Raw genomic sequence first — 13,437 nt, 5'->3', positions numbered from 1 at the left:
CAGATATTCCAAGAGATTATTATTTGAAAGTGGGAAATATTTACAAAATATTAATGAAATTACTTAAATTTTAAAAGATTAAAACCAATCATATATTTAATCTCAACACATATTTGATATCCTAACAACATATTCCCATAAAATCAAAATGAAATAAAATTATTGCTATCCACCCTAAGTCATATCCCAAATTACCAAATATAAATCTACATAGAAGCATTCTACATAAGTTTTTGCACACCTCCAACACACTTTTGAACTCACTTGGGTAAATATGGATCTTTCCAACAGCAGCAGCAGTTTCTACAAAGCTATTTACCTTGTCCAGGTCTTGCAGTTACAGCTGCTCCAGCAGATGGCGGCTCACACTCCTGTCAATTATAATAATGTTATTACAGTGACCTATTACAATGTGTAATTTATAATAAAATAGTAGTTATATCACAGTCTTACCTTTGCTTTCTTTGAGTCTGGATCAAACCTTTCAAGTATTAATTTAGCCGTCTTGTAAGTTTCTTTTTCCATGACTTCTTCAAGCTACGAACAAAAATTTCCATAAATTGTCACATTTCAAAACACACACTACTTATTTTTATAAGTCCTATTCAAAAAGGTTTAAATATCCTTAACATATCCAAATAGAATGAAAGACTTCCTACATTCGAATAATTAAAATCCAGATTTTAAAATGGCTTCTAACCTCTAATGTTACTTGTACTTAACAGCTTTACTGTGAGGAAATACCAAATATTCCTAATTGTTTACATATAATGAGGAGAATAATTACATGCACCAACTTCAATAATGGAATGTGCAAAAATCTATCAGCCATCATTATTGGAAGTTATTAGACATGACAAGCAAATGACAGGCAATTCCTTAGATTTATTTCCTCATAGCACTTAATGCTATTAATTTAAAGAAGGTCGTTAGCCAAGAGCTTTACAAAATAAAATCTCTGTGCCAATTAACTGCTGTCAGCATCGATTTTAGATTATTTATTAGCAGAAGCAATTAGCTTGCTGCAAATGCAGTGAAAACTCACTAACTGGGAGAACAGCCATGGAATTTGTTCAAATGACTTTAAAAGATAACCCTCACCTCTTTTTTACTTAGACTCAAACAACTTTAGAGAAAAAACTGAGCACAGAATTTAAGTAAAAATTTTACTGAGTTCTATGTTCACACTAGGGACTATAATTAAATCACTTCATTATTGTAGCATTTTATTTACCATGCACTCAAGTCACTTTATAACTTAATACACGGGTTTAACTTAAAATATAATCGCTAGTAAAGTATCATGAGCAGTTACGGCTAGTTCAACATCAGAAAAAGGTTGAACTTTAGTATAAGACAGTCATAGTTATGACAAATTACCTAATGTGTAGGATAAAATGCTTTTGCAAAAATTGGAAAAGAACCTTTTCTTTCTCAGTGACCACTGATAACCACTTAGATTAAATGTCATATTCATTCCAAAGGACATTTATTTTAAAATGCAACCCAGAGCACATTTACTGAGTTAAAAATATGCTGCCACAATAGCAGTTAACAGATTCCTCATTAAACACTCAATTCAACATTTAAGAAGTAGGTACTTAGATGAATGATTTATTAGCCTTACCTTGGTTTAATGAAACTAAAATATTTTCCTATTGCAAAATTATGATAAATTCTCAAAATAGGCAAGTTGATTTTTCTGATGTAAAGGAGATGTTTATAGTATCACTTTAGGGTTAGAAAAAAAAGAGAAACTAGGAACGGGGGTAGAAAGAGGGCATAATAAAATACATCCCCAAACCAACATAATCTACATGGAATATCAAAGAAACAAATCCTTGATCACTACACAGTAGACTTTTGATGTTCTAGCAGTGTTGTGCAGTAAAACTTTAGGCAATGACAAAAACGGTCTATGTCAGCATAATAGTAGCCACTAAGCCCTATGTGATAAATGAGCACTTAAAATGTTGCTTGTGCAACAGGGGAACTGAATTTGTACTTTTGTTTTGTTTCGCTTCGTTTTGTCTTAGATGGAGTCTCACTCTGTCACCTAGGCTGGAGTGCAGTGATATGGTTTCGGCTCACTGCAGCCTCCACCTCGCAGGTTCAAGTGATTCTCTGCCTCAGCCTCCCAAGTAGCTAGGATTACAGATGCGTGCCACCACACCTGGCTAATTTTTGTATTTTTAGTAGAGATGAGGTTTCGCCATATTGGCCAGGCTGGTCTCGAACTCTTGGCCTCAAGTGATCCACCTGCCTCAGTCTCCCAAAGTGCTGGGATTACAGGTGTGAGCCACTGCACCTAGCCTGTAGTTTTATTTCATTTTAAATAATGTAAATGTAAACAGCCATACTGATTTGGACAGATAACTCTAAAACTACTACTAGGTTTAAAAAGATTAAACTGTGATCTTTAAAACAACAAACAAAACTCCAAATCGAAATGCTACTTTATCGAATGACTGCATTCCTGGTAGATTATTCAGCAAGTATTCAAGTGTGTCTATGTTTTTATTTATCTTAAATAAAATAATTTTTAAGTACTAAAAGATGCAAATCTATCTCCCATTTTTTACATTTATTTCTAACAAAATATTTTCACATAATAGCTTAATTAACACACATCCATACAACATTTAAGTAATAATATGTTTTAAATACACTGTTCAGTGGAAAGAACATGAACTTGAAACTTCAAAGTGAGAAAAAATCTGGGTTCAATGCACATTTCCATTCTTAGGAAGACTGTTAGCACATCTGTCAGCCTCAGTTTCTCCTCTGCATAGATATTTTAATACTTCATAGCACTACTGTGCAATTTTTAAAATATATAATATAGGAGAAAGAGTCCACAACAGTGCCTAAAATATTAACATAATTTTCAGTGACACCTCAGTTACTCAGAATGGGCCTGAAACAAACTATTTCCAAAAACTCAACATATGAACCTCAAGATTCAGGAAAAAGAAACTAGAATTCTTGAGAATTCTCTAAATCAAGCTTCTCCAACCCTTAGCCACCAGCCACATGTGGCCCAAGACAGCTTTGAACGCAGCCCAACACAAATTCGTAAACTTTAAAACACTATAACATTTTTTTGCAATTTTTTATTTTTGAGCTTATCGGCTATCGTTAGTGTTAGTGTAAAGAATGAATCATTTTTCTGTAATACGGTTGTACTAAAAGTTTTAGGGGCTTTTTTATTTTAAAAGATAGAATAATAAATACATGATTATATTAAGAGTCAACATTGTGACGAGACTGTATATTTCTATGACATGTAAAAATTATTTCTACTTGATAAAACCATTACATCATAGAAAACATTAAAAGATAAAAGGCAACAAGAGCAAAAAAGTGCACAAAACTTATTGTGTGCATACTAGCACAAAAATAAATGTCAAAAAAAATTTTTTAAGTTTTGAAAGATAATTCTACAAATACGTCATACTAAAATTATTCTTGAAACAGAATTTTAAAACACACAAATCATTAATTTCCCTAACCAACATTTATTTGTGAAAAATATTCCAGATGTAAGAAAACTTTCTTTCATTTCTTTCATTTTGCATTGATTTTGCAATTCAGAGTATTAAGGAGCATGTTACACCATATAAACTCATCATTTTATCATGCTGAAAATACTGTCTGGTATCCCTGATTTGGGGTTTGCTGTTGAAATTGATGATGTTTTTACTAATTCAGATGTTATATCATTTTCTGCTTTCATATAAGAGTATTCCACAATAATAGTCACATCTTTCTTCTTTGCATTTTTTTCTGTTACTGTGTAGCCTAAAGTGAATATTCAAACACTGGGAAAAGCCAGAAAATATTACTGAGTAATATAAAAATGTAACATTTGAAGCCACAATAAGGTTAAAAACTCTATAGAGAATAAAAGCTAAATTTGCCAATTTAAGGACTTCTTTTCCTTCCAAAACTTATTTCATGGAATATCATGCATAGGATTTGTACAAAGTATACTTTATACATTTATATAAATTATAGTAGGTATATAAACATTTTTATTTGCAAGAATGACTCACCATTAATAAGAGAGTGCCATAAATGCCCACAAGACTAAATGATTACATTGTACCACTTCTGTATGATTCTGTACTGCTCCCAGAAATGTCAACATTAACCTGTAACTCAGCATGTCAGAATTTCTTGCTCTTGCCTTCAGCTGACATTAGTGAATTCCTTTGAACTAGTAACATCTGTAGTTGATTGTTAAGCTTTAATTCTCAGGGAAGTATAACACTTTTCCTCATGTTCCCAATTTCTCAAGTGATTTTTCTCAGGATTCAGAAAAACACAGATTTCCCAAGGAACGCTAGAAATTACCACATAGGACTACTATTCTGAAAAAAGCACAAAATTTTCATGAAGTCATTTAAAGAGGTAATCTTGACTCATGTATTTTGGTAGAGCTTGATTTCTGAACTGTTTTGAAGGAATGCTCATGGATGCAGAGGGATTATCTGCTTGCACAGATTACTCAGTGATTATTAAAAACTCAAGTTTTGTTAAAGGACCACAAAATACGTGAGTGGTAAAATGCACGCAGATCTAGACTTGGGAATTTTTTAGATAACTAAAGATTACTTCCTAACTTTATATTAATAAGTAAATACTAAGCTCTTAAAATCTTGTTAAGACGCTTTTTCCTAATTTAACTTTTTAATCAATTGATAATGCATATCTGTCATTACAAACTACAATTTTACAAATTTCAAATTACATTACAAATCTATTCAGATTAAAGGGATGCATCCCCAAGGAAACCACTTTTAATAAAATATCAAGTAGTGACCAGCCTGGCCAACATAGTGAAGCCCTGTCTCTACTAAAAATACAAAATTAGTCAGGTGTGGTGGCGCATGCCTGTAATCCCAGCTACCTGGGAAGCTGAGGCAGGAGAATCACTTGAACCTGGGAGGCAGAGGTTGCAGTGAGCCAAGATTGCACCACTGCACTCCAGCCTGGGCAACAAGAGCAAAATTCTGTCTCAAAAAAAAAAAAAAAACCAAAGTGTAAAACTACTCAAACAAAGCAGCTCTGTTAAAGGCTTGAACAGTCAAGACCACAGACTAGTTCCAGTAGCAAACAGTATTATAACCAACAATAATAATCAAGTAAATGCAAATTGTGTTTAATTAATAAAGTGAATTAGAGCCAACTTATTTTTCTTTAGTCATACTGCAAGAGAAATGCCATACTGCATTATTAATACTGATGCCTAATGAACCATTTAAACATACAGAGCTATTGAACTCTGAACTTTTTTAACTGTTGTCAGACTTAAAATGGAATATCTTTTATGTTGCGATTCCTTTAAAGGCTATTTAAAAGTAAATAGCTTGGCCGGGCGCGGTGGCTCAAGCCTGTAATCCCAGCACTTTGGGAGGCCGAGGCGGGCGGATCACAAGGTCAGGAGATCGAGACCACAGTGAAACCCCATCTCTACTAAAAATACAAAAAATTAGCCGGGCGCGGTGGCGGGCGCCTGTAGTCGCAGCTACTCAGGAGGCTGAGGCAGGAGAATGGCGGGAACCCGGGAGGCGGAGCTTGCAGTGAGCCGAGATCGCGCCACTGCACTCCAGCCTGGGCAACAGCGTGAGACTCCATCTCAAAAAAAAAAAAAAAAAAAAAAAAAAGTAAATAGCTTGACTTATCCTTCCACACAATTTTCCAAGTCGGCTCTGTTACTCTATTGAGAGATTTTCCAAATCATATATTCTTCAAGATCCTGTTTTCTGGCCATGTGATGCCAGAGACATTGGGCTGCTTCTCATCACTTAGGATTTTTTTCTTTTCTGCTCTCCTTTGTCTTCCTCTTCATCTTTTCTACTTTAACTAATATTTCTCCATTTTGGTATAAGCAGGACTTGTCTCTGATCACCAGTACCAGCTTTTCTTTTTATCTCATCAGCAAGTCAAACCAATCATATCACAACTTCTAAACTTTGAATTTCTGGCTGTTCCATAACGTTCAGACTAGCAGAAATATAATAATAAGATAATTCTGTGTTTGGCAATTTAGAACCACCAAAATTGTCAATGCAATTTTGATAAATACTTTATAGGACACCTAATAAGAAGCAAACAAATAAAGCGAAGGAATCCTTTCAAAATTAAAGTCCTCTTTCTTTTCAGGTACTTAAAGCCCTTAAAACCAGTATCTAATATTATCAATTCACAGAATAATTTTTAACGTTAGTCTTAACCTTCACAATATTGGTTTCTTAATTATTACTTGTTACACACTAGACTAAAATGTATCAAATTGATCATTTGCACCTGATTACATTTTATTAAATACATTTCTATACAACATAATACTATCAGCAGTTATCATTTTCACACTTGAAAAATAAACATTAAAAATTAGTAGCTCTATGTCAAACACCAACTTCAATTCACTTATTACAGACTACTATATTATCAACATTTAGAGCTCCTTCTGTCTTACTCATGGTCCTCTTTCCAACACATCTGAAGGGATGCATCAACTAGCCCCACAATAGATATCATGTGATCAGAGTTACTGACAGAAAGTGGAAAACTCTGAAGAAAACAATTATATATCTCTCTCTCCCATCTCTTCTTCAGTACTTTCATGTTGAATTTCTCTTACAACTAATCTTGATTCCCTCTCTTTCTTGGTGTCAAGAAAACCTAGAACTGACATGTGGAGATATTTTGTCCTTTTGTATTTAGCTCTAATAAACAATCTGGGTACCCACCTTTTTACCCTCTCTGCCTCATTTAGGCCTCGAATATGACTCATTTACTTACTTCTCAGCTTCCAACTGATATAGACTCTCAGAATCTCAAAAGTCCTTCTAAACTACTTTTTCCTACCAATCATTTTTAACTAGCAAAAATATTCACAATTTCACTTCATCATTAAAGTGCTATCTAAAAGCATATTTCTTCCTTGGAGAGTTATTAACTTCCAACACACAAACATTATTTATTCAGTTCTTATTAGTTTAATATAAATTAATTTTAAATAAAAGTTAACTTACTATTTTTTTCCTCTGGGATTTTAAATCATCCAATGCTTCATCTAGAAAACAAGATTTCAATAAAAGCTAAATCAAATATTAAGATATTTAGATACAAGAAAACATCATGCCAAATGACACACGGTAGCAAACACAAGAAAACTTTCTCATTTTAGGATGTCTCAAAATTTAACTGATGTGTAGAGACAAAAATTATCTCCATCTTCACCTACATATAGTTCATATTTTTGCCTGTGTTATATATTACAAACCATTTAGGGGAGAAATTGACTTTACATAGTATAAAGCACCTTTCTAAATTGAAATATACACACACTTTTTTTAATGTGTTCAGAAACATTACTTTCTACTATTTCTTTTTCCTTTCAACACCTCACCCACATTAATTTACAAAATTAGTATCAAATCTCTTTTTATACACTGGTAATAAAAATGTTCTCTTTGTTTATAAGGAAATAAGTACATATTTTACTTAGTCAAGCCTGAAGATAGTAAGCATGACTTTTTAAAAAAAACCTTGAAAATCTATCTTATTGAATCTGAGAAGGGACATGGAAAAAAATATGAATAACTTTTCAAAATTAAGCATTTCTAAGATTTGCCTGCTTATATAGGTTGGCATGGTGGAACAGAAAGAATCATCTCAAAGGATACCTTTTATGAATGTCAATGTTGGATTTACAAATGTATTTAAGTTTCTAGTTTTTCTCTAGAAATATTTAATACAGATTGACACACTATTCCATATGGAAAGAAGAACTTATGGCTTAAATGTTATCGAATGAAACGTAAATAACTGTTCTTAATACTTAATTAAATTTATAAATAAAATTATTACTTCTTCACTGAAATTCTAGGTAACAAATACCTGAATACCCAACTCAAAGTACACCATTTATATAAAGATTCAAAGAAACACAAACATATAAAAAGATGATTTTACTATAAAAAAATTTTTCAAAATAGATTAAGCAGTCTTTAATGTGCTAGCTAACTTATTACTAAAAGGGGGAGAAATCTGCTAACATCTTCAAAGAGAATAGTAATTTTTTGTTAGATAAGACCAAGCCAAACATCTATACTTTAATCCAAGGGTCAGTAAACTTATTCTGTAAAGGAAAAACTAAGTATTTTGGGCTTTATGGACCAAAAAGCAAAATCAAGTACGTACTTTTTGATTTTTGAGACAGGGTATTGTTCTGCCACCCAGGCTGGAGTGCAGTGGCATGATCTCAGCTCACTGCAGCCTTTGCCTCCAGAGTGCAAGCAATTCTCATGCCTCAGCCTCCCAAGCTGGAATTACAGGTGTGTACCACCACACCAAGCTAATTTTTGTATTTTCAGTACAGACAGGGTTTCTCCATGTTGGCCAGGCTGGTCTTGAATTCCTGAACTCAGGTGATCCACCTGCCTTGGCCTCCCAAAGTGCTGGATTACAGCATGAGCCACTGCACCCAGCCTAAGAAATACGAAAGAAATACAAAATTTCCACAAACTTTATTGACTAAATTCAAATACAGGTTGAGTATCTCTTATCTGAAATGCTTGGTGCTAGATGTGTTTCAGATTTCAATTTTTTTTTTAGTTTTGGAATATCTGCAGAATACGCCCCTGCTGTGCATCCCAAATCCAAAAATCCAAAATCCAAAATGCTCCAAGGACCATTTCGAGTATAATGTTGGCATTCAAAAAATTTTGGATTTAGGAGCATTTCAGATTTTGAATTTTCAGATTTGGGATATTCAACCTATATAATAATTGAGTTCAATTTTTTGTAATATAAGTCTACCAGTGAAAAGAATGGAATACTTTTGGGGGTGGATAACATTTCACTTAATTGAGGTTCAAAGCTAAGTGTTCTCTATCATCAAAACTGATTGCAAATGATAATCCATTAATGCTGATCTGTAATGAGATTTTACATATCTGATTTTTTAAAATATCTTTTCACACAGGTAGTTACTGCCAAATATTGATACCAATCCACAAGCATATGATTTTAATTGAGCATATTCACTAGTTTGGAAGGCATTTACAAAATTCTATTAGATTCTTCTTTTGGCATTTCCCTTTTAGAGTATTATTACATTGGAAGTTAATCACTTCCAAAGACTGAAGCTCTTCAATTATACAGCGAAATGGATTTAGAAACATGGAAATTTCCTTTGCACTTGCCTTGAGGTCTGAAAAATTCTACTGGAACTATAATTTCAGCTGGATAATGCATCTGCTGCAAATTTGTGTGGGAATGGCAATTCTGTTTCTTGTTTTCATTTTTATAGCATTTTTTAAAAAATTACTTGTCATTACAATGTTGTTTTCTAAATGACTTTACCACATTATAGGTTTTGCATATATACATTGTTTTGCCTTGCAATCTTAGGTTGCAATAATTAAGAACCATTATCAAGGCTGTAGCAAAAGCTAATTTCCAAAGCCAGTCAGTATTCAAACACAGTGGCTGAAGTTGGTTCTTCTCATTTGGAAGTATTTCAATCTAGGTTTTGAGCTCAAAATATGACAATAAAACTTTACCACTGCTAAGCCATCAAACTGCTGTGAGGCAAGTCAAGATAGCTTCTATTCATAATTAAAATTCACATAACTAACAATGGTTAAGTCCTTGAGAGCAATGATGTTCCCTTTGGCACTACGCAATAACAAATTCAAATATGTTCTGCAAAGTACCTGTTGTTGAATAATACAATGAATAATCATAGAATTTAAACACCTTACAGTTTCAAAAGTTTTGTACAATTTGTACAACTAAGTCTTTTTCTGCTACATACATATTTTTACCACGAGTAGTTACAGTACATCTTAGCAGATTCCACTTCAGGTTGTAGTAAATTGCTGTTTTCTAAACTTCATTGAAAATATTCTCACCTAAAGTTGTTCTGCAAAGACTTTTTATAGAGACTAATTCTTCAGTCACTTCAAGCTCAGCGTTGACAACTCAAACTACAATTGAGTGGTACTGATAGCATCTGTCAACTCAACCACAGCCAAGGAAGATCACTTGAAATAATTTGCCTTGTTCTTTAATTGACTACTCATGTTTGTTTTTCTGAATTTTCTCAATTCTTTAGGCAACTGTTCTTGCTGAAACGTTACTAGTCTTAAGTATATTTTCCCTGAACACATTTTTTCTGCTGCAGCAATCAAACACAATTTAATTAACTCATCATTGGTAAATAGCCTCCCTTTCTTCACAAACAAGCCACTCAGAAACTTTCTTTGGCTGAAGCTCCATTTTTCCCTTTCAGTTTCATGAAGCAATTCTGCAATAATATATTCCATTTTAAATTTTCTAATTTTTATGACCATTGTTTTCTGTGAGTTGGGAATATGATGATGAGTAGTTAGTATTGTAATGTCAAATACATATTGTACTCTTTTAGCACAGCTATAACATCATTGCATAAAAAATACAATGCTTTGCATTTCGATAACAAAATAGTCCACATTCCATTATGTACTAAAAGTGCAACATTCAAAGTCCACTTTTCTTTTCTGGTTTTTACATGATGGGTATGCATAGGTAATAAAAATAAAATAAAGTTGTCACAGTACAACAATACACATGACACTTAAAAACTGCCATCAAGTTATAATTGCATCGGTTGAAAAACAATGTGAAATGATGAAATGATTAGTCCTACAAGTGCCTGAAGTGATGAGAGCACCACATACAGTCAGTCACAGGTACTCAATTCTGCCATTGTAGGATGAACGCAGTTAAAGACAGCATGACTCTGTTCCAATAAAAACTGAAATTTGAATTTCATATACATTTTACATGTCAAAATATTCATTTTAATATTGTAATAATTTAAAAATATAAAAGCCAATCATGAGCTATACAAAGCAGTGGGCAGGACTTGGCCTACAGGCTGCAGCCACCAATCCCTGCTTTAATTTATATAGGGTCCAACTTGTAAAACAAAACAACTAAAAATAATCAAGAATAAAAAACAAGGACAGGACCAATAGCTTCAGGCTTAAAAAAATACTATGCGACTGCAAGACAATCTTTTACAAAGTCGATTTTAAACATACATGTAATACCTATTCAAATGAATTAGTACACTTAAAAACAGAAAGAACCTCTGAAATATATTTTAAAGCAAAAAGAAAATCCTTTTAATAATCAAGTCCAGATCTGCCTATTTATTACATAAGTTAAAAATATTCATACATTTGATTTCCTTAAAGAAGTGTTTCAAAGGACTCTTGAAAAGGGTTTCTTATATTTCTTTTGCTATCTTGCTATTCCTTGCAGTCAGAAAGCATATTTGCTTTAAACTTCTTCCTATTCTTCCCCCATCTGCTATATTACTAAATATCACCAAAAACAATATCAGAAGCTTAAATTTCCTTAATCTGATAAAAAAAAGCATCAACATTTTTAAAACTACAGCAAACATCATACTTAATGGCAAAATATTAAAAGCTTTTCTATTAAAATCAGGAACTAGACAAGGACTTCTGCTATTCCCACTTCAAATGAATACTGTACTGAGTCCTAACTCATTTAAGAAAAATAAAATAAGAATCAGAAAAGAAGAATCAGTGCCATCAGCTCATGTTTATATAACACTTTGCAATTTTTATATGCTTTCATATGTAGTAACATTTACTACTTTTAACTGTCCTATCAAAACAAATACTTCTGTTTTCATTTTATTTTTTTCTGGGTACATAGTTGCCGTATATATTTATGGGGTGCATGAGATGTTTTGATATAGGCATACAATGTGAAATAAGCACATCATGAAGAATGCGGTATCCTTCCCCTCAAGCAGTTATCCACTGAATTGTAAACAATCCAATATACTCTTTATTTTAAAATGTACAGTTATTATTGACTATAGTCACCCTATTGTGCTATCAAATACTAGGTCTTACTCATTTTTTCTGTTCTCATTTTATAAATTAAGAAACTGTAAGGTTCAGCTGGGCACAGTAGCTCATGCCTGTAATCCCAGCACTTTGGGAGGCTGAGGCAGGTGGGTCACTTGAGGCCAGAAGTTCGAGACCAACTTGGCCAAAATGGTGAAACCCTGTCTCACTAAAAATACAAAAAAATTAGCTGGGCATGGTGGCGGGTGCCTGTAATCCCAGCTACTTGGGAGACTAAGGCAGGAGAATTGCTTTAACCCAAGAGATGGAGATTGCAGTGAGCTGAGATCATGCCACTGCACTCCAGCCTGGGAAACGGAGTGAGACTCCATCTCAAAAAAAAAAAGAAAAAAGAGAAAGGCACGGGACGGGACGGGACGGGACGGGACGGGACGGGAAAGAAAGAAAGAAAGAAAGAAACTGTAAGGTTCAGGGAACTTGTTTGTAGTACAAAAAGATGGCCAGTGTGGCTGGAGCAAAAGTGAACAAAGGAGAGTGAAAGATGAGGTTGGAGAAATAGGAATAAGCTAGAAAGTCAGGATATGGATTCAGATTTCATTCTGGTTGCAATGGGAAGCTATTAGAGAATTTTAAGCAAAAGACACACAAGATCTGATTTATACCTTAAAAACAGACTGGTGAAGAAGCAATTGTGCAAGCAAGAGATGATAATGAATTAAAACTGTAGTAGTAAAGAAGGTGAGAACTGGTCAGATTCAAGATCATTTTGGAGGTAACGATTATATGACTTGCTGGTAATGTGAATGAATATGAAAGAAGAATCAAAAATAGCTCCCAAGTTTTTGGTCTCGTGATGGTTAATTGTATGTGTTAACTTGATTAGGTCACACAAGGTATCCAGATAATTGGTCAAACATTATTCTGGGTGTCTGTGAGGTTGCTTTGGGGTAAGATTAGCATTTCAATCAGTAGACTGAGTAAAGCAGATTGCTCTCCCTAATGAAGTGGCCCTCAGCCAATCAGCTGAAGGCCTGAATAGAACAAAAAGTTTACTCCTCCCTCCAGAGAGTGAGAACACCCCATGCCTGACTCCCTGGAGCTAGGACCTCTATCTTTTCCTGCCTTCAGACTCAAACTGAAACATCAGCTCCTTCTGGGTCTTGAACCTGCTAGCTTTCAAACAAGAACTTACACTTACTGGCTCTCTTGGTTCTCAGGCCTTCGGACATAGATTGGAACTAAACCATTAGCCCTCCTGGGTCTCCAGCTTGCTAACTGCAGATCTTGGGACTTCTCAGTCTCCATAATTGCTTGAGCCAATTCCTCATAATATTTCCTATTGGTTCTATTTCTCTGGAGAACCCTAACTAATACAAGTTTTAACTAGTAGTCATATAGGGTAAGCATTTCTGAGATGGAGAAGACAAAGGGAAGAGCAGATATGAACAAGTGGGAATAAAGGGGAGGAGCAATATTAATTCTCTTTTGGCCATGTTACTTATGAGATGCCTACTAAACTCCTAAGTGGAAA

General features: G+C 33.8%; 1 protein-coding gene across 3 annotated transcripts in view; it reads right to left on the bottom strand.

Moving 5' to 3' along the window:
- The window catches only part of LNPK (lunapark, ER junction formation factor), an 80,417-nt gene that overhangs the window by 41,884 nt on the left and 25,096 nt on the right, over nucleotides 1–13,437 (bottom strand). For all 3 annotated transcript variants that reach the window (XM_050751789.1, XM_050751790.1, XM_050751792.1), the window contains exons 6-8: nucleotides 7,044–7,084; nucleotides 454–537; nucleotides 320–371 (exon numbers count right to left, since the gene is read on the bottom strand). In XM_050751789.1, the coding sequence (XP_050607746.1) occupies nucleotides 320–371; nucleotides 454–537; nucleotides 7,044–7,084 (177 nt within the window). The remainder of the gene's footprint in view (nucleotides 1–319; nucleotides 372–453; nucleotides 538–7,043; nucleotides 7,085–13,437) is intronic.

Source organism: Macaca thibetana, chromosome 12 (assembly GCF_024542745.1).
Source record: "Macaca thibetana thibetana isolate TM-01 chromosome 12, ASM2454274v1, whole genome shotgun sequence".
Taxonomy (NCBI): domain Eukaryota; kingdom Metazoa; phylum Chordata; class Mammalia; order Primates; family Cercopithecidae; genus Macaca; species Macaca thibetana.
The sequence above is the reverse complement of the archived record's forward strand: the minus strand, read 5'-3'. Positions and strand labels throughout refer to the sequence as shown.